The following is a 19,464-nucleotide window of genomic DNA, read 5'->3' on the forward strand; positions in this document are numbered from 1 at the left end:
TTTTTCAACTTTTGATAGTTTCTCTTATACAAACTTTGTTCGAGAATCGAAATTGATAGAAATATTTTTGAGTAACCAAAAGCAATTGCTATCTATGAGACATATGGCTCTCTCTATATGAAGTTACTTTAATCATTTTAGATATGATCACTTGTATTCAATTCAATCATTGAATCGTCTTTCGTTAACTTCATCACTCTGTTTTGACTCCTCATTGAATATTTGTTAGCTGTATACGCCGCGTAATGGAGCCCGATGTTACACAGTTCATACAGTACAACATAAACTAATATCCATGTAAAAATGAGCCTAAGACCCTAGGCTCACTGTTTGATTTAAAGTGAATCCTTACAACTCTACAAGAAGAAAGCTGTGTAAGGTTAAATGTACCAGTAGTTAGTTATACTGCTATCACACCGTAGGCCACTGTCATCACTGGGAGTCAATACAGATCTGTACAGATCTGTAGTTTTAGATAGGATAAAATACTAACTAGTTAACTGAAAGTAGTTAGCTAAAGTTGTGTTTACCAGTTGCCTAAGTGCCAAGAGCACCATTGTATTCGGCATGACAACTTGCAGCCGCAACTTCACCGAGGGCTATGTCTAACATGCTAAGGTCACATTTGTAAATGAAGCATATGTGACATTTCCAAATCGACTTATTTTTATAAGCATCGGCTTTGGCTCCAAAGAATTGCGTTGACTAACTACCGTTACCCATCTTACATCATCATGGCCTCCACAGGTACCATCTTGCGCCGGGCTTTATTGTACGGTATGTTCGATTTCATGTACTCAAGTTGCTCATATCGTTGCCAATACAATGACGCTCTTCATAAATAGTCCCGGGCTCCTCTCAGCGCATGCTGGACAAATCTCGCAATCTCGTCGCGGACTGTGTGGCATATGACCTGGAAGATAGCGTAACCCAAACAAGAAAGGCCGAAGCACGCACCTTGATTCGAAATGCCATTGACCAACCCAAGCCATCTGGCATAAAAGAGCGCGCTGTGCGCATCAATTCCGTCAGCAGTGGGCTGGCCCTAGCTGATCTTACAGAAATGGTCAGTAAAATTTACTCTTCCTGCACGATTCATAAGGTTTCAAGAGACGATACACCTTCTCACCCTCAATCCAGCTCAAATCTCCAAATCTAACTACTCTCGTCGTTCCAAAAGTTGAAAGCGCCTCTGACCTCCACTTCATCTCTGATGTAATATCCCATACTCGCTCCAACCTCAAACCCACCGAATCCAATCCAGACCCATCCAAAAATCCACCAATCTCCGTCATAGCTTTAATTGAAAGCGCGAAATCAATTCTGAATCTTCCTCAAATCTGCACTGCCACCACACATCAGTTATCAGGCCTAGTCTTCGCTGCAGCAGACTTCTCCAAAGACCTAAGCATAACCCAAACACCCTCGCTAACCGAATTCCTCTACGCGCGCTCTGCAATTGTAACTGCTGCTTGTGCACATGACTTGCCGTCAATAATTGATCTAGTATGCACGGACTTCAAGACACCTGCTGTATTGGAGGATGAGGTGCTGAATGGCAAGCGCATGGGCTTCAATGGGAAGCAGTGTATTCATCCATCTCAAGTGGAGTTAGTGCAGCAGCTTTTCAGTCCTGAGTTGAAGGAGGTGGAGTGGGCAGTGAGGGTTATTGTGGCTGATACGAAGGCAGCAGAGGATGGGAGGGGTGCATGGACATTGGATGGCATGATGATTGATGTTCCTGTTGTGGAAAGGTCAAGAGATATTGTAAAGAAGGCAGAGGTTTGTGGACTTGATGTGGCGGCGTTGAAGAAGAAGTTTGCAAGTGAGCATCCACAATGAAGACTCAGAAGGCTACAATGTTATATATTGGTAGTGTTTTCCCCTATAAATTACATTCGGCCCATTAAGTATACACCCCTACGATTGATTGGTGAGTGTGGTTGCTGCCGTGTTCATGCGGAGAAGCACTAGTAATCGAGGACTGGCCATATCAGAGGAGCAGGTGGATGTCAGTGGCGCTGATGTAATTTAAAAGCCAAAGCACTTAGCTAACTTACAATATACAGGTTTATAGCTCAACAATATAAAGACGATTTTGGACTTTAAAATACTTGTTAAAAATATTCATCTACATCCATAAATTACAAGTCACATAGGGAATTAACACAATAGCTGTTGAGAGATATAACTGATCATCCTTGATTTTATATGGAAAACAGCATGGGTGCTGAGTAGTGGATTACGTGAATCCACAATACATTCCCACTGCGGTCATTATTGAGCCAGCCGATAGCAGGGGAAAATATGGGGGAGAAAATTGGACCGTTGATTTGGAAGAAAAAGAGCAGAAAAGATGATGGCAATTTGCTGTTTCGCACCCCCCCAAATAGCCACAGGGCAGAGCCGCATCCAACACCTGTATCATGGTTGAATACACCAGACATTTTTAAGGAGAGTTAAGCATGTGGCACAAATCAGTCAACTAGTTGACAAGCCAAGTCCCCAAACACTTGGTCGAGTTTAGAGGCTTAATGCCTAAAGCTTGGCTGTCATAATTGATGTTGAGACACTGGATTCATTTGGGCTCAAGTATTGAGATTTCCATTTAATCTCTAGTGTGTGCAAGGAGTGATCTTCCACACCCCCGGACAGATGCGAAAAAAGAGCCGTAACGAGAAGCCGAAGGCGAATGCGCGTTGTGCAGAGCCACCCACCGGGATTATCCTGTACTAGTACGTACGTATGTATATGCAACTCCGGGAGTACGCCTGAGCAGCAATTCTAGGGATGATTGGCTGGCAGCTACAACGATGGCGTAGTTTAGCCCAATCACCCTTCGATGCTCAAGATACAACTCCTCCATCTCTTCATAGCGGACACAACCGAAACCTCTTTTGGCAAAATTTCAAAGTCGGAGGGGCGACCACCACTTGGAGACACGCGACACTGCGTCAATTTACATAGGAAACGGAGTGCGCGAAAACTTGGCCGACAGGATACCACGGCGTTGTTGGCTGAAATAATATTAACTACTAGATACTACTTAATAATAGAGAAGCCACTCTGGTCAACATTGCATCAGAACCCGCTCAAGGGTTTGTTCTTGTCATGGGTATTATGAGGGATGTGTGGGGGGTTGCAGGGAAAAGCTGAGTTAAGCGGCTCAAACGCAGCACATCCAGGAACAAGTTCCAGCCAATCGATGCCGCCCTATTGTTTCTGTTGTCGCTTCGCCACTCAGTAGTATTACGCAGTAGGCCATTCCAGAGAATCATTTGGAGCCTCCCATGACCAAGATGAACAGATCCTGGGAACCTAAAAATACACAGGCTGGGACTAGCCGGCTTGTCACAACCTGGGAAGCAAGCGAACATGGCCAGCGCGTTGATGAAAAGTTTTGTTTTCTCTCGCAGAGCCTCATGTTAGCGGAAGAATTGACACACTCCTCGGGACTGATAAGCTTGAATCCGGCAATATTGGTTGACAAATAAACGTCCCGGAAATTGCTCCTTTATGCGACTAGGAATGCACCAATAAACCCCCAGCCTTATGTGGCCCTGTCGGATCTGTTTGGGTGGTGGTGCCAGCTTCAAATGCTATTTTCCGGACTCCAAACTTTCAGCCTCATCATCGACAACAGCATATATAAACCCGCTAGGAAAGGTGACATTACCACGTTGCCATTTCCCATTCTATTCTCTACTCCTCGATGCTTATGGACCGCGGCTCCTCGCTGGTACCCCTAGACATTACCTGCTTATATCATGCCGACTACCACTATTGATGATATCCCCTTTGATTTATGGTATCAAATTGCTTCTTGTCTCGATCCTCAAGATTACATTAACTTGAGCTTTGTCAACCGGCAATTATATTCTTTGCTGAAAAGTGACCTCACCGCCCGCAAGACAGTACAAGTAAGTTTCCTAACGCATCTAGATATAAGGTCAACTTCTTGATGATCTAGTTACGGACTGACACCTTGCAAAGTTATGTATTTCCCACACAAGAGAAGGGAAATTGGCTGCGAAAGGAAAGATCACATATATTGAGGCTCTCAGGAGAGTATATGACGTGCGTGAGGCCGTGGCAACTGCACAACCTTACTCGGCATGTTTGGTTGCATATGGCGAGTCATTTTTGTTCAACCAAGGTGTATTATGTTATTTGGATGAAGGCGAGATCCGTACGCTTGATGTGCATGGAGCTGCTCGGGAAGAGCAAGTTGTCAATGTTGGGGCTGTGTTGCTTGGTGCCTGGAGAGTGCCTCCCGATTTTAACCAAGGAGTGCAATTTTCTCTTCTGAATTATAGCCACGGCATCGTCGCAGGCTTGTGTGAGATAGCCGGCCTTCAACCGTGGCTAATTGTCCTTGATATTCGTGAGAAATCTACTTCAGAGAACAGGAGACTGCTTTTCCTGAAACAGCTTGAATCCTCACGAAGAATATTTGTACGCCACAATGATTTGGTCTTATTTTATGGAACTCATTCTCGGTTTGCCGAGCATGGCCACCACGAATGGGTAATTCATGGCTGGGACCTGGTTGAGAGGAGACCCCTAGCAGAACGCCCCGTCCAATTGGAAAACTTTGTCGGATCTGAAATCGGGTCTTCAATCTGTTTTGAACTCCATGATAACCACTTTTACGCCGTTTCAAACGCCAACAGATTTGAAGATGAAGAAATTGATTGGACTTCTTACTATATTTGCATTCGGTTTCCAGTACAAACTCCTCACAATGTCGAATGGCGTGCGTTGTGGCGTCGACAACACCGCGAAGGCCCGATCCACGACATGTGGACTAACATCTCACTTCAATCAGACGATGCAACGAATCAACCCCTAATCATCGAAAGTCGAAGAGAATGGAGCGGTGCTGGCAGTAAAAATTATAGGACATACTATATGCAACCCCTTTCATGCTGCAAGACAGATTTTTCAAAGCAGGACGGCTTGTTTCAGGGCAAAGATTCACAAACGGGAAGGGAACCCCATTCAAGCGATGAGTCCTACAGTCCCGGATTTCCTAAATATCTTTCGGTTCGTCTTCTTCCTGATGATCCATTAACTTCAGCTCTCGATGGCCGCAGCAAGCCTAATTATCAACCTCCCAAAATTCGCCTCCGCCGAAATTACCACCCAGAATATGATGAAAATGAGCTGTCTTCATCTATGGCCAGAGACTTCATTTTTGCAAAAACAAAATATCGAACATACAACCATTCTGCGTCAGCTTTTATCGACTTGGTTAATGATAATTCTGAATCAAAACAACAGATAGATAGATTACGGCTTCGTGTAGGTTCCCGGAAGCGCAGAAACCCCATAGGTGAGGACGGCCTTTTGCATCCGCCAGAACTGGATAATCAAAAGGAACCGATACCAAACAGCGACGAGCGTTTCGAATCTCGCGGGATCAAGCTGTGGCCTCCTCTAAATTCCCACCCGGAACTTCTATCGCTACTCTGCCCTCCTGAAAGATGTGGGGATGTGGATGCTACCTCCGATGAACGCTCTATGGTTTACTCAACAGCGCCTGCCACATCGGGTGGTAAACGTCCCATAATTTTGATCAGTTTTGATCCCACAATACATCTCGGCAACGTAAGACGGTGCCCTGTGCAGGTAGTCGTGGAAGAGTCATACCTCCCAGTTGAGATTGACCGTGGAGATACAAGGCTTGGCAAAGGCAAGCGAAAAGCTAGCACTGAGATTGAAAGTAAGAAATTGGCTCCTGGACCAATGAAGCCACCAGAGAGGCTCCCCATTCCCTGTTTCAGGACAGAAGAAGCGATGTATTTGCATATTAACAGAAGTTACTGGTTGCGTTGATTGGTGGTATGTGCTCTAGTTTTGGTTGTATTATAGATTATTCTCAATGGCACGTTCCTTTCACTTTGGCGTTTATGGTAAGCTGTTAGCCTTATTATCGTGAGGTTTTCTATTTCTGCGCTTCGCTGTTCGCTAGACCTGGCTTTCGAAGGAAATTGAGTTGTTGGAGCATGATATTAGGTAGACTTCCTATTGCGGACTAGTGTTTGAGCAACAGTAACCCGCCTCCTTCAAGGACACACAACTAGAAATTTTAACCACTGAAGGAATTCATCTTTCAGGGATAATATGCAAACTCTATAGATTTACTAGAGATCTGATTGGACACTCGATCCACTATAGCCGAGGGGCTAAGCTTCTGAGGTCAAGCATTGGCCAGTTTCTGTCCTTGATTCCTGAGACCCGCCGGTTCGTGAGGACAGATGGGACAGGATGATTCAACTCGGACTCTCCCGCATTGCTAAATTGGTCCAGCCCTCTTCCCTGCCTTGGAGAGCCATCCATATCGCTGGCACAAATGGTAAAGGCTCCATTACAGGCTACCTCTCTGCTCTACTCACAGCAGCTGGTGTGCGGTGCGGCTCCTTCACCTCCCCGCACCTCATCGACCGGTGGGATTGTATAACAATCGACAACTGTGTGGTCCACGAACCTCTCTTCCGCCAGATAGAACACAATGTCAAACTCCGCAATCAATCACTAGGAATTGGTGCAACTGAGTTTGAGCTGCTCACCACCACTGCATTTGAAATCTTCACACATGAAAATGTCGATGTTGGGATCGTTGAGGTGGGTATGGGCGGCCGCCTGGATGCGACAAATATCTTGAATAAAAGTAATGTTCTTGTGTCTATCATTGCTCAGATTGGCCATGACCACCAAGCGATCCTGGGCAATACCCTTCAGGAGATCGCGCGGGAGAAGGCGGGTATTATGAAACCCGGGACTCCCTGTGTCATTGATGGGACAAATGAGCCGGCTGTTCTAACTACCCTTGAGGGAATTGGATGGGAAACGCAAACACCGCTCATCATCACCAACCCAGAATCCATCATGGAAGAATTCCCTGAGCTGGCGAAGATATTCAAATGCCTAAACATTGAACCACACCAGAAGGCGAATATTGCCTGTGCAGTCGCCGCCCTACAGCAGAAGGGCATTTTGCCGTCATCTCTACCATTGCCAAGCCTATTCCAACACATCCCTAAAACGCCACGACTAGGCCGTTTGCAGGAACTCTCCCTCAACCCTCTTATTTCCCGCAGCCAACCGATCCTCCTTGATGGTGCACATAACCCTCAATCGGCACGTGTCCTCTGCTCGTATGTAGACCGCAACCTTCGAAAACATCCATCCAGTCATGAGAAGATAAACAATGTTAGTGTTACTTGGGTAATTGCTGCGTCGCAGGGCAAGAACACTCAAGAATTATTCAGCTGCATGCTCAGGCCTGGTGACAATGTTGCCGTTGTCCAGTTTGGGCCTGTTGATGGGATGCCGTGGGTGAGGAGTGTGGAAAGCGCAGAGCTGCTATCTGCAGTAAGCAGTTGTAGGAGCAGCGGCAGCGACAGTGACAGCACGCGTGAATTAGCGCAATCGAAGGACTTTGGGGGTGATATTGTGTCCGCGCTGGAGTGGGCCGATGAAGTCTCAAAGCAAGGTGGTGGTGAAAGTGGTGAAAGTGGGCCTTTGGTAGTTGCCGGTAGCCTGTATTTGGTAGCTGATGTCCTTCGGCTTCTTCAAGAGATAAATAACAAGAAGGCAAATGGGCAGGGAAACACTGTAACACAATTATGTATAGGTCCCTGATGTCTATGTAACCAAAGAGAGGGCTGTATATACGTACAGTAGTTGCTAGAAATTTAAAGAATAAATATATAATAGTACACCTCTTTTGGGAGGTGAGCAAACACGCCTCTTAAATCCACAATGCAAACATACTTCAAATGAGTCTTAAATGGAGATCAGGTTCTAGTCACATACCATTTTTAGATACAGGAGAGTTCCCGGAAGTACTGCTAAAATCAACAGAGTAAAGCAAATTTACGAATTTTTTTTCATGGTGTTACACAGTCAAATTTCCCTATATTACTAGCATTATTAAGTATAGTTTATGAAAAGAAATACAGTGCCTCGCAATAAGTTTGAAACTATTGTGACTTCTCATCAAAATCTACTAATCCAAAAGTAGTTTAACTTGTAGTAATTAGTTGTAGTTATAGTGTCACAAATGCATCCATTTACCTGTATTTTTCCACTCATCTACACCATTCTCTACTTTTTTATTCATTTTTTCTATCTTCTTCCTCACATGTTTTCTTTATTGAGTGGAAATATTTGATTTCCAGATGTAATTTAATCAATCAGAACTAGACTGGCCGGTGGGACCATGAATTTCACATTTGGTTTGGTTTGGTTTGGTCCCAGTCCATTTCTTGGCATTATTTTAGTGGGACCAGGATCAGAATGGGAGTGTAAAGTGACTAGAATTATCAAAACATGAGTGAAATGGGACTAAAAAATCTTGATATTCCATGTAAAGTGACTGACTATCAAAATCAGAACATGATCTGGGACTGATCATGATTTTGACTCAAGTTTGGTCCCATTCTGATGATTATATAATACATCAATCTGATGATATGATTGGTGGAGATATTACCCCTATCTTGCTTAGTGCTCAATGCCCTGATGGCTCGCTATTAGATCCCCTATCTACCACTGCCAATCTACCTACCACTGCTAATCTATGCCGCTGCCAACCTACCTATCGCTGCTAATCTATCGCTGCTGCCAACCTACCTACTGCTGCCAACCTACCTATCGCTGCCAACCTATCTACCACTGCCAATCTACCTACCGCTGCCAACCTACCTACCACTGCTAATCTATCACTGCTAATCTATCGCTGCTAATCTATTGCTGCTAATCTATCTATCACTGCTAATCTATTGCTGCCAACCTACCTACCGCTGCCAACCTATCTACCACTGCCAATCTACCTACCGCTGCCAACCTACCTACCACTGCTAATCTATCACTGCTAATCTATCGCTGCCAACCTACCTACCGCTGCCAACCTACCTACCGCTGCCAACCTACCTACCACTGCTAATCTATCACTGCTAATCTATCGCTGCCAACCTATATAGGGTAAATCATGGTCCCATTTGGTCCCATTTTGTAAAATGGGACCAAATGGGACTGGGACCACTAATTTATTAGTAAAACATGATCTGGGACTAGATTTATAATATAAACAGTGTAAAGTGACTAATTTACTAAACACTATATGGGACCAGGACTAAGATATCTAATAATGGGACTGAGGAAAAATTTGGTCCCAGTCCCATGCATGGTCACACGGCCAGTCTAATCAGAACTAGTTCTGCAATAAACACTACAACTACTAAACTACTTTTGGACTAGTGGATTTTGATGAGAAGTCACAATAGTTTCAAACTTATTGCAAGGCACTGTACTTATACAGTGTGAGGCAATAAGTTTACTGTTTGAAACCCCCCCTCAGGCGGCCGAGCTCATGCTAGCTATATCGCGTTAATATCCATATAGCTGCTTTTCATGCTCATCCTCACTAGTGTAGAAAATATTATTAATATTTTATGTAAGACCACTTTATTGACTTTATGAATAAGACTAATAAAATATGGGTCTTGAAGACTCACTAAATCTACACACACTAGAATCTAGATATATTACTAACACTCAGCTCATATCATTTCTCATCATCTATACTACAAATAAATACTAGAACTATGAGTTAGAGACTAAATAGAGTTAGTAGTATTAGAATCTCTCTAGAAATATGAAAAAATCATTGTCATTTGTATAATAAGATATATGATAAACTGAAACTAGTGCTAGTGGAATAAGTTCTAAATAAGTACTGCTATGATTAATAATGAAAATCTTATCAAAGATTTTTTCAGTCAGCATTTTAAAATCTGTTGTTCTGGATTTGGAAAAGGGGAAAATTGTAGAGTAAAAGCAGCAAACTGACATAACTGAGTTTGGGTTAGTTCTATCTTGGCATCACAGGGGGGGGGTTTCAAACTTATTGCCGGAGACTGTATCACAATTACTTGATAAGATAGTTAATGGCCGTAAGCCTTATTTTAAATCTCTTAATATAATATATTAGCAACATCACTTATAGCACCGGAAAACCTTTATTTTGACATTAGACAAGATTATTTAAATTGTGATGGGTAGATAAGGCAGCGAGATAGCCAGCATTCTCCAGATTCAGAGGTTACTCAGATATAGCTAGTGTTTCCACTAAACTATACATGATGTGATATCGGAGCGTCCCCCAACTGCATGAGATCTGATAAGAATAATATCCCATCAGTTCAAGTTATTTTAGGATGAATGCTGTGGGGAAGGTAGTGGTTCTCGAGGCTCTGTTAGAATAAACCTTGAACAACATTTTCGCCCCCTATAGAATTTCGCTCCGTTTGTAATCAATGATATTGGGTTGCGAATTGGGAGGAGAACACGATAAAATCATGTGCACTCTCATTGGATTGGGAATTGCATATTAATGCCGGATACACAATTATCAAGGTTTATAATGGCGTTTAAATCAATGGCTGGTACGTAGGGGATATATCAAGCGGAGAAAGATAGCACACGATTGATGCATTCATATGGGGTAATTTGGAACTGTAATCAAATAAAGCAAAAAAAGAGAAACCCATTTAGTATAACCAGCAAAAACAGGTGGGAGTATATTTCAAAACACCAGATAAGGATATTTCGTAAACTACGGACTTCAGTCCAGTTCTTCAAATCGCCCCGTTTGGAGAGCAGCACTGACAGGATTTTCTACGTCAACCACACCGGTAGCTTTTAGCCTGTAGAATATAACCAAGCAAAGCAATTAGCAAATGGTAAAAATAAAATATGATGAATAATGTGAACATACCTTTCAAACAAAATAAACAATCTCTCTGCTTCTCGCTCTTTTTCCTCCTCTGTCATTTCCGGGCCTCCATCTTGGGGTTCCGCATCCCATCTCTGCCCAGTAATGGGATTCAGATTTGGATCAAGCCCACCAGCACTGGTGCTGAATGCTTCTTTGGCTGTCTCTGGAACCGGCATATCATGCGACATGAGGAAACCGGCAGCAAATCCATACCCAACATTTCTCACAAAATCAGTTGCATCGCTACCAGAAAGTTCGAACATCAGAGCGGATATGCCTTCACGGAGACTTGGGGCTACAGGCGAAGTTGATAGACGCAGGAGGCGAGAGGAGAGTGTATTTGATTTGCCGATAGGAAGGTCATGGTCGTCATCTTCAGGAAGGAGCAGCCATTCCATATATTTTTTTGGGCCTTCAGGTGCGAAGGAATAGATTTTCCGTAACAATGTGAGAAGAGGTACGGCTAGACTTTCGAGGTGTTGGGGTTTATGCATCGCGACAGCTTGATCTAGAATATTTATCAACTTGTCTACATTGCAGTTCTGGTCGAATTTGGGAAACAAGGGGTTTGTCCCGAAGTGTTTGCTTTTCTTTGCTTCAAGGTCGAGGTTAAGAAGGGAGTTGATGAGGTAGTTGACAGGGGCCTGGAGCGGCGGGGTGGGTATTTCAATGCGGCTTAGTATCTTCAAAATATACGGAATTGAAGGCGAGAATGCGTCAACTCGGTGAGGGTAGAAGTTGGTGATATTGAACATCAGTTTTAACGTTTCTGAGAGTGCAAGCTCATCCATTTGATCGAGCTTCTTCTTTCTGGCTTTGGAGAATCGTTTCGAATGTCGATATATGTGCTGTGATGACCTGTTAGAATTGCTGTTTGTGCAAGAGATCGGATAGTAAAACCCATACATTATTGATATATTCCCCGAGATTGTTGTTATCAAACAATTTATCAAAGTCTAAATCAGTGTCGTAGGTGGCTAGGAATAGCAAACGCGATGCCAAAAATTCATCATCAGAATTTTCTTCCTGAAAATAGTTGCAGTCACAAAATCAGCACAAGATCGCATTCAGTGTTGACAGATTTTCTACCTTGAGCCGATCTGCGAGGTTAGGCCCGTATCCCAAGTCCACAAATATCTGGCGCATGCTTGGTTCAAGGAGGAGGGCATTTGCGAGACAACGGAGAGCCTCGCGCGATACGGTGGAGGATTTCACGTCAAAGCCATAATAAGCCAGTACCTTTATCCCCTAAATACAAAAGAAGAAAATAAGCATATTGTGTGGTATCACTCTCCGGGCGGCCCCCCCCACCCACCCCTTCTTTTTTTTCCCCGATCGTACCTCTCTTGAATACATGCTGTCTGCATTTTCCGGTTTCCGTCCATGGATTCGAAGCTGCTGGAGAATCTCGATACGTTCTGTTCACAGGGCCCACAGTCAGGCAGCTAGTCCACAGAAATATTTATTATTGGGCGAATATAGGTTGCAGCGTGAAAGCAACATACGAGAAGCTTGAAAATGGCTTGTTTTTATATCCTTGGCAAGTGATTTTACCAATCGCGATACCTCCTCGAGTTTTTCTGCAACGCACAAGATGTGGTATGATTAGCAAGTTAATCGACAGATCCGCAGACACAGAAAGACAAGAGGGAACTAGTAAAAAAGAAGCCAAAGGAAGAGAGAAATAGCTTTTTAGAATCGCATACCCTTCCCCTCTAATTCGCGAATTTCCATTTTGAAACTGGAGACCCAGGAAGTTCAACGGCAGATTGAGCTGAGGATAGGACAGTCAGCGCGATCGGGCAAGAGCAAAAATGAGTCGCTAAGCATGGGTTACCATCACTAACTGAGTATTGAGCGGATGGATCATCAAAAAGACGGAGCGGAATACCCTGTCCTGCCAGAGAAACGGAGGGAGAAAGACTGTGACGCAGGGACAGTGTGTTGATGTGCCTTGAACTCCAACAGCACTGACGTTTTGCTCCCAACTTCCTCGTGAGCCGAACTGGGCAGCCAAGGTTTTCTCCGCATTCAGGCAGGAAGTCTCCACAGCCAAAACGGCCGGGGTTGCCATGCTCCATCCATGGATGCTTCACGCTGAGAGGGGCTTGTCATGTGCACGAGTACAAGTCTGTAACTAGTGGGCATGCGCTGGAGTATTCCGTCCATGTAATCCTTTTTACGAATATTTTCTGTCGAGGCTCTAGTGGTCGACCTTGAGATCTTCCAAGGTGAATACGCTGTATGCAAGTCATAGTTACTCCTCAATAACTTAATTAGGATGGCGTGCATTGTCTCAGTAAACTCATCCATCCACTCGCCCAAAAATTTGTACTAATCCAATCTTGAACTCCAGCCACATTCTGGCCAAGTCGTGCTACAAGACTGTCTGACCCAATGGACATCCAGAGTGGTTTTGCATCTTCTTTGAAAAATAACTGAGCAACGGGTTTTCGGGCGCGTTTTGCACAAGTGCAAGGTCTGCTAGCTTGTTAACTAAAGGTTAGCTTTACAGCTCCTGACACTCCTGCTGTAAATTATTCTAATTGAATCTCAATCATCATATAGTTACTAGATAGCAATCTCTGCCTACTTCAGGGGTAACTAGAAGGCTATTATATTATAAGAGATGATTTGAGGCAAGCTCCCTCTCCTACCCTCAAACCATCTCTTACTATATACTTCATCATCACTTCTGTTTGCAGCTGATGAATACTTGATAATTACTTGTATTTTTCTTTATTGACATTATTCTAAAATACTATATTCTCCAACAGAATATTGAATAAAATATATTGAATATTTTTAGATTTACTAGTATATAACAGATCATAGTGAGTGTGGTGGGTACTCTTAAGAATGGGAAGCAAGTGCAGCAAGTGATGGATACTTGTTTATCTCAAGAAGAAATCTTTTCAACATATTCCTTGCAGTGTCTGATAAAGTGAATTTAGTTTGTTAGCAACAGAGTTACATTATCAACAGTAAATATAATTAACCAGTTAATTAGCAGCACATATGTAAATCAACCGTATCGGTTTATCTAGGCTGCAAATTTCTAAAAAGTATACAGTAGTTATGTTTAGGACAGCAGTGGCACATCTCTTTCATAAAATGCTTGACAAATGATACAATCATATAAAATCTAATTCTCGAAACCAAAAAGAGGCCCAGAGACAGGATCACCACGAATGAGAATGTTGAAACTCTGCATATTGCAGAGGTAAGAACCTGGAAGATTGGCCGATCGAATCAAAACGATGAATGGCAGCTCGGAAAAGGTAGAAAGCACCTTTTCAACATGTTCTACTGAAGGGATTTCTGCAACTCTTAGACGATTGGGTGCATAAGGTTATTGGAAAACCGTGAGCTTAGTACTCAAGAGACGTTTTAATCGCGTCGAAGATTCCTAATAGGTATGCCATGTCAGGAAAATCCAACTTGGACAATGCCGTGGCTTTGCGGAAATAAATGGTACTTACTCGCAACGTCAGGCATATTGAACCGCTCGTAGATCAAGCCAGGGTGGATATCCCAGCCAGTAACACGTTTTACAGGGGCCTCCAGGCTCAAAAAAGCGCCTTCCTGAATGGTGGCGGCCACTTCTGCACCAATACCAGCATTCAACATACTTTCATGGACAACAATTGCCCTTCCAGTTTTCCGGACACTCTCTAGGATTGTCGACCTGTCCCAAGGATAGAGGGTGCGGAGGTCAATCAGTTCGATGCTGACGCCTTTGAAAGCTTTTTCAGCCGCCTCAATTGCTGCCGAGCAGAGATAAAGTGGTTGACCATATGATATGACAGTCAAATCTTTCCCCGGCTTGATTACGTCTGCTTTGTCAAGAGGGAGAGTGTATGCTTCGGTCGGGACATGTTCCACTGCCGCACGATAGAGGATCTTGGGTTCCATGAATACTACAGGGTCATTGCATTCGAGAATGGAAGATAACAAAAGTCCCTTCGCTTGAGTGGGCGATCGAGGCATGACAACTCGTAGTCCTGGGATGTGGGTGAAAAGTGATTCTGGAGATTGAGAGTGGTACCTTCAAGTTTAAGTACGATGTTAGATGGTTGATCCGAAACTAGAATTGTAGGACGGAGGGTTTACTGTTACATACAAGGCACCATGCCCTACACCTCCGCAAGGCATTCGCACCACGAGGCCTCCAACATGGCTTCCCGTCGCTCCCTCTCTGTATCGAAATTTCGCAGCCTCGTTGACGAGTTGGTCAAATGCAGGATACACATAGTCCGCAAACTGAATTTCTGCCACTGGCTTCATCCCTTCAGCAGCAGTGCCAATTGCAAACCCTACAATTCCTTGCTCTGTCAAAGGAGTGTTGAATACCCTTTCCGACCCAAACTCGGTTTGTAGATCCACAGAGCAGCGGAATACTCCTCCAAAGGCGACATCTTCCCCAAACAAGAGGACCTGATCTGACGTTGAAAGAGCAGTCCGGAGGGCTGAATTGATAGACTGGTACAGGTTTATTCGTTTCGTCGCTCCGCTCTTTGGTAGTTCTACAGAGGAGGATATTGTGGACGGAGAATGGTGAAGGAGGGGAGTTGTGCCATAATTGATCGGCAAATTAAGATGTGCCGCAGGTGAGGGGACATGCGTTGAGTACAGACGGCACAATGAGTTCAGCAGCTGCTTTCGCACAGCTCTTCGGGACAATGTTGCCATTTTCTTGCAATATAGGTAGAGAATAAGTGAGGAGAGAAGATGATCATCCTGGGGTTCATAACAACTTAACCATTTCCCGTTTCCATCTCCCAGCTCGTCCAGCGAGCGGGTTTGGGATTCCCGTGACCGCCGCCGAAGATAGCCGCGTTCACTCTTAACGCCAAGCCCGGATTCCTCGTGCCGCGATTTCCGGATAATTTATAATCCGATATCTCGTGCTTTGACTTCACGCGCCGGGGCTTAGCTGGGCCTGTGCCATCAGTTGATGTTGAATGCCAACCACTTTCGTGCGCCGTTTCAAACTCGTTCAGAGTCCATAGTCAACTTATCATGGGTGTTACTGGCCTCTGGACGGTTGTCAAACCCTGTGCTAGGCCGATCAAGATAGAAACCTTGAATCGAAAGCGACTTGCTGTTGATGCATCAATATGGATATACCAATTTCTTAAGGCAGTTCGTGATAAGGAAGGAAACGCGCTTCGAAACGCGCATATTGTCGGCTTCTTCCAGCGAATCTGCAAGCTACTCTATTTTGGTATCAAACCTGTCTTCGTCTTTGACGGGGGTGCGCCGACTCTCAAGCGACAGACGATTATGTCTCGGAAACAAAGACGAGAAGGAAAAAGGGAAAATGCGGCCAGAACTGCTGGAAAAATTTTGGCCGTTCAAATCCAGAGAAAAGCTGAGGAAGAGATAGAAACACAAAGACGCATGAGAGCGAACAATCTTGAACCTGAAGAACCACTCCCGGACCATTTCGTGTATGTGGACGAGCTGAATATGACACCCGAAGAACGACAGAAAAACAGGCAGTTTCGCAAGCAGGATGCTTATCATCTTCCCGAATTGGATGTTTCTCTTGCTGAGATGGGTGCTCCCAACGATCCTCGTATAATGTCACATGAAGAACTCGAGGAGTATGCACGTCAGTTCCATTCGGGGGAAGATATTAGCCTTTACGACTTTTCGAAGATCGACTTTAACAGTCCTTTTTTTGTCAATTTGCCTCCCAGTGATCGCTATAACATTTTGAATGCAGCTAGGTTAAGAAGTAGGCTTCGAATGGGCTATTCGAAGGAACAGTTGGACAATATGTTTCCGGATCGGATGGCTTTCTCCAGGTTCCAAATTGAACGCGTGAAGGAGCGAAATGATCTAACGCAGAGATTGATGCACCTTAGCGGTATGACTGATGATGACTCTTTATATGAGATAGGCGGTAACTCTAGAATTGCTGGTGAGAGAGGCAAGGAGTATGTTCTTGTGAAAAACAGTGGAGTAGAAGGAGGCTGGGCATTGGGAGTATTGGGAAACAAGGACGAAGGTCAACGTAACAAACCAATTGATGTTGAGGAGTATGGAGAACACCTGCTCTCCGATGACCACAATGCCTTGGAAAATGAGGATGAGGACTTTGAGGATGTTCCTATTGAGGGGCTTAACAGGATGCCTAAGTTACCAGTATTTGATAGAGGCGTCTTCGATAAGAAATTTGGCGAGCATTCCAGGAAAGTCACCGATCACCGAACGAAAGAAGTAGTTGACAAATCCCTCGACCAGACGAATTCAGGAAAGGATTCACTTTTTGTTCTAGAAGAACCTTCTCGAAGCACAATTGATCATGGTACCCTTCATAAATACTCGAGATTCCAAGATACCTCTGACAACGACGATCTCCTCCGCGCAATACAAATGTCCCTGGAAACAGGCAACGACCAAGCCGTTCTTCAATTAGATGTGTCATCGTCGTCTGATAAAAATCAGGAAATTAGCAGGGTTGCGATTGGCGAGGAGGATGTTTCCGATATAGCCGATGACGAGGACATGAATTTCTTTGCTGCGTTGTCTAAGTCTAAAGCAATGAATATCAAGCCCAATGCTTCGATTTCGAATCCTTTCGACGGACCACTACCTTTTGAACCTTTGAAAATTCGCAAGCCAACCTCTTGGGACAAGGTTATCAACGTAGCTGGGCCCTCAGAGGAACCCACATCGAATGGCCAGAGGATACCACAGGCTCTCCCGCCATGGTTCGACGTGAAACTCACAGAGAAAACACTTCTAAACCAAGACCCCGGCAATGAGGTTGATGGGGTTGATCCAACTAGTGATGCAAGACGATGTGATAATACTCCTAAGGAGGGCGAAATGATCAACTTTGACGTGGGTGTTGCTCGGGGAATTGAGATAAACGAGCTTGAAACTACAGGCAGAGATAACCAAGCGCACCGCGTTCCGATTCAGTCAAATGCTTCCAATTGCAGAACCTGCCATCCACCAGTCTCTAGCCGCGAACCACTTGCAAACACGTTTTCATCAACCCAGGAGCATACGGAACCAGAGGGTACAGCTGAACAAGGGGCTGATAATCGCGGCTCCGTCGAGAATAATGGGGAAGCTTACGAGTGGGAACCCACATACCACAAGGGCGTACAGAACGAGAAATCCAATTCCAAAATGAAAACACAAGAAGCAATTTTACCTCCAAGCCCAGATTTTGAGGATGCCAAAATCTACTGCCCTTCTGAAGCACTACAGACAGCACCTCATATGTACAATTCCTCAGATGACACATCCCGACACAACAATTTTACGCATTATGACCACGATAGTGATGACTTTTCAGATCCTGAGGATGACGAATTAATACACCAACTTCAGAAAGAAGCTGAAGAGCATGCGCGATTTGCATCAACTCTCAACTCGAAAAGTCAGGCTGAAAATGCATTCAATTATGAGCAGGAATTGAAACAGCTTCGTTCCCAGCAAAAGAAAGCTCGGCGAGACGCCGATGAAGTTTCACATATTATGATTTCAGAATGTCAAGAATTGCTCAGACTTTTCGGCCTTCCTTACATCACTGCTCCAATGGAGGCTGAAGCGCAATGCGCGGAATTGTTGTCCTTGGGATTGGTGGATGGCGTCGTGACTGACGATAGCGATATTTTCCTCTTTGGTGGCACTCGTGTTTACAAGAACATGTTCAACCAAGCCAAGTTTGTGGAATGTTATATTAGCAACGACCTTGAAAAGGAATACAATCTGGATCGAAATAAGCTTATTCAGTTTGCTCATCTGCTGGGCAGTGACTATACTGAAGGGATACCTGGAGTGGGTCCTGTTAGCGCCCTGGAAATCCTCACTGAATTTCCAACGTTGGAAGATTTTAGGGATTGGTGGTCTCAAGTGCAAATGGGGGCCAAACTCCCGGAAGACAGCCACTCCATTTTTCGAAAAAAATTCAAGAAGAATGTCACGAAGTTATTTTTACCTCCGGGGTTTCCGGACAAACGCGTCGATACTGCATATCTCGAACCTAAGGTAGATTCCGATCCTTCAGCCTTCCAATGGGGCGTACCTGATCTTAATGCTCTACGCCAGTTCCTAATGTCCACTATTGGATGGAGCCAAGAGAGGACCGATGAGGTGCTTGTTCCTGTTATTCGTGATATGAACCGCAGAGAACAGGAGGGAACTCAATCGAATATCACCAACTTCTTTCAAGGGCCTCAGGGAGCGGGTGCGTTTGCTCCACATCGACGTCCTGATGGGAAGAGCAGGATGGAGAAGGCGTTCAGTCGGTTAAGACACCAGGCTCAAACGAAGCAGCGGGGCAGTGGGCCCGTTCCGGATGAAGATAAAGCGCCCAATCCCTCTGGTTCCAAGCCTTCAACGAATCGCAAGTCCGGCAAAAGATCTCCAGATAATGGTTACCCTACATCGAATGATCGTGAAATTACAGGAGATAATAAAAGTGACACAGCCCACAAAACGTCAAAGAAGCAAAAAACAACGAAACGACAACGATGAGATATTACTTGGATGATTTTGATAATCTTGGTCAACAAATTTACATGAATATGCCAGCATATTTTATTTTATCTATTTTAATTGTCCCATTGGTGGTACACCTGAAATTAGGTTAAGGAGCGTGTACGCCATGACTCAAACTTTATTGATGCATCTGGAAAGAGGGACATGGTAAG

At 44.4% G+C, this 19,464-nt stretch overlaps 6 protein-coding genes across 6 annotated transcripts; 4 read left to right on the forward strand and 2 right to left on the reverse strand.

Annotated features, from left to right (window-relative positions):
- Positions 1-629: 629 nt before the first annotated feature.
- HCBG_05780 (citrate lyase subunit beta-like protein) lies at positions 630-2,107 on the forward strand (the record flags this gene model as incomplete). The annotated part of the gene is made up of 3 exons (XM_045432829.1): positions 630-777; positions 846-1,066; positions 1,141-2,107. The coding sequence occupies 3 exons, from the start codon at positions 735-737 to the stop codon at positions 1,840-1,842; spliced, it is 966 nt and encodes a 321-aa protein (XP_045286945.1).
- A 1,660-nt stretch (positions 2,108-3,767) lies between these two features.
- HCBG_05781 (F-box domain-containing protein) lies at positions 3,768-5,907 on the forward strand (the record flags this gene model as incomplete). The annotated part of the gene is made up of 2 exons (XM_045432830.1): positions 3,768-3,920; positions 3,994-5,907. The coding sequence occupies 2 exons, from the start codon at positions 3,768-3,770 to the stop codon at positions 5,836-5,838; spliced, it is 1,998 nt and encodes a 665-aa protein (XP_045286946.1).
- Positions 5,908-6,270: 363 nt separating this feature from the next.
- On the forward strand, positions 6,271-7,647 carry HCBG_05782 (dihydrofolate synthetase Fol3; the record flags this gene model as incomplete). Its single annotated transcript, XM_045432831.1, has 1 exon — positions 6,271-7,647. The coding sequence occupies one exon, from the start codon at positions 6,271-6,273 to the stop codon at positions 7,645-7,647; it is 1,377 nt and encodes a 458-aa protein (XP_045286947.1).
- A 2,725-nt stretch (positions 7,648-10,372) lies between these two features.
- On the reverse strand, positions 10,373-12,860 carry HCBG_05783 (uncharacterized protein; the record flags this gene model as incomplete). Its single annotated transcript, XM_045432832.1, has 7 exons — positions 10,373-10,715; positions 10,787-11,634; positions 11,693-11,812; positions 11,876-12,034; positions 12,102-12,204; positions 12,292-12,366; positions 12,634-12,860. The coding sequence occupies 7 exons, from the start codon at positions 12,858-12,860 to the stop codon at positions 10,634-10,636; spliced, it is 1,614 nt and encodes a 537-aa protein (XP_045286948.1).
- An 856-nt stretch (positions 12,861-13,716) lies between these two features.
- Positions 13,717-15,562, reverse strand: HCBG_05784 (2-oxoisovalerate dehydrogenase; the record flags this gene model as incomplete). Its single annotated transcript, XM_045432833.1, has 3 exons — positions 13,717-14,195; positions 14,269-14,834; positions 14,910-15,562. The coding sequence occupies 3 exons, from the start codon at positions 15,476-15,478 to the stop codon at positions 14,158-14,160; spliced, it is 1,173 nt and encodes a 390-aa protein (XP_045286949.1).
- A 246-nt stretch (positions 15,563-15,808) lies between these two features.
- HCBG_05785 (DNA excision repair protein Rad2) lies at positions 15,809-19,288 on the forward strand (the record flags this gene model as incomplete). The annotated part of the gene is made up of 1 exon (XM_045432834.1): positions 15,809-19,288. One exon carries the CDS (start codon positions 15,809-15,811, stop codon positions 19,286-19,288), a length of 3,480 nt encoding a protein of 1,159 aa, XP_045286950.1.
- Positions 19,289-19,464: the final 176 nt, after the last annotated feature.

The sequence above is a fragment of the Histoplasma capsulatum genome (assembly GCF_000150115.1).
Source record: "Histoplasma capsulatum G186AR genomic scaffold supercont2.7, whole genome shotgun sequence".
Lineage (NCBI taxonomy): Eukaryota > Fungi > Ascomycota > Eurotiomycetes > Onygenales > Ajellomycetaceae > Histoplasma > Histoplasma capsulatum.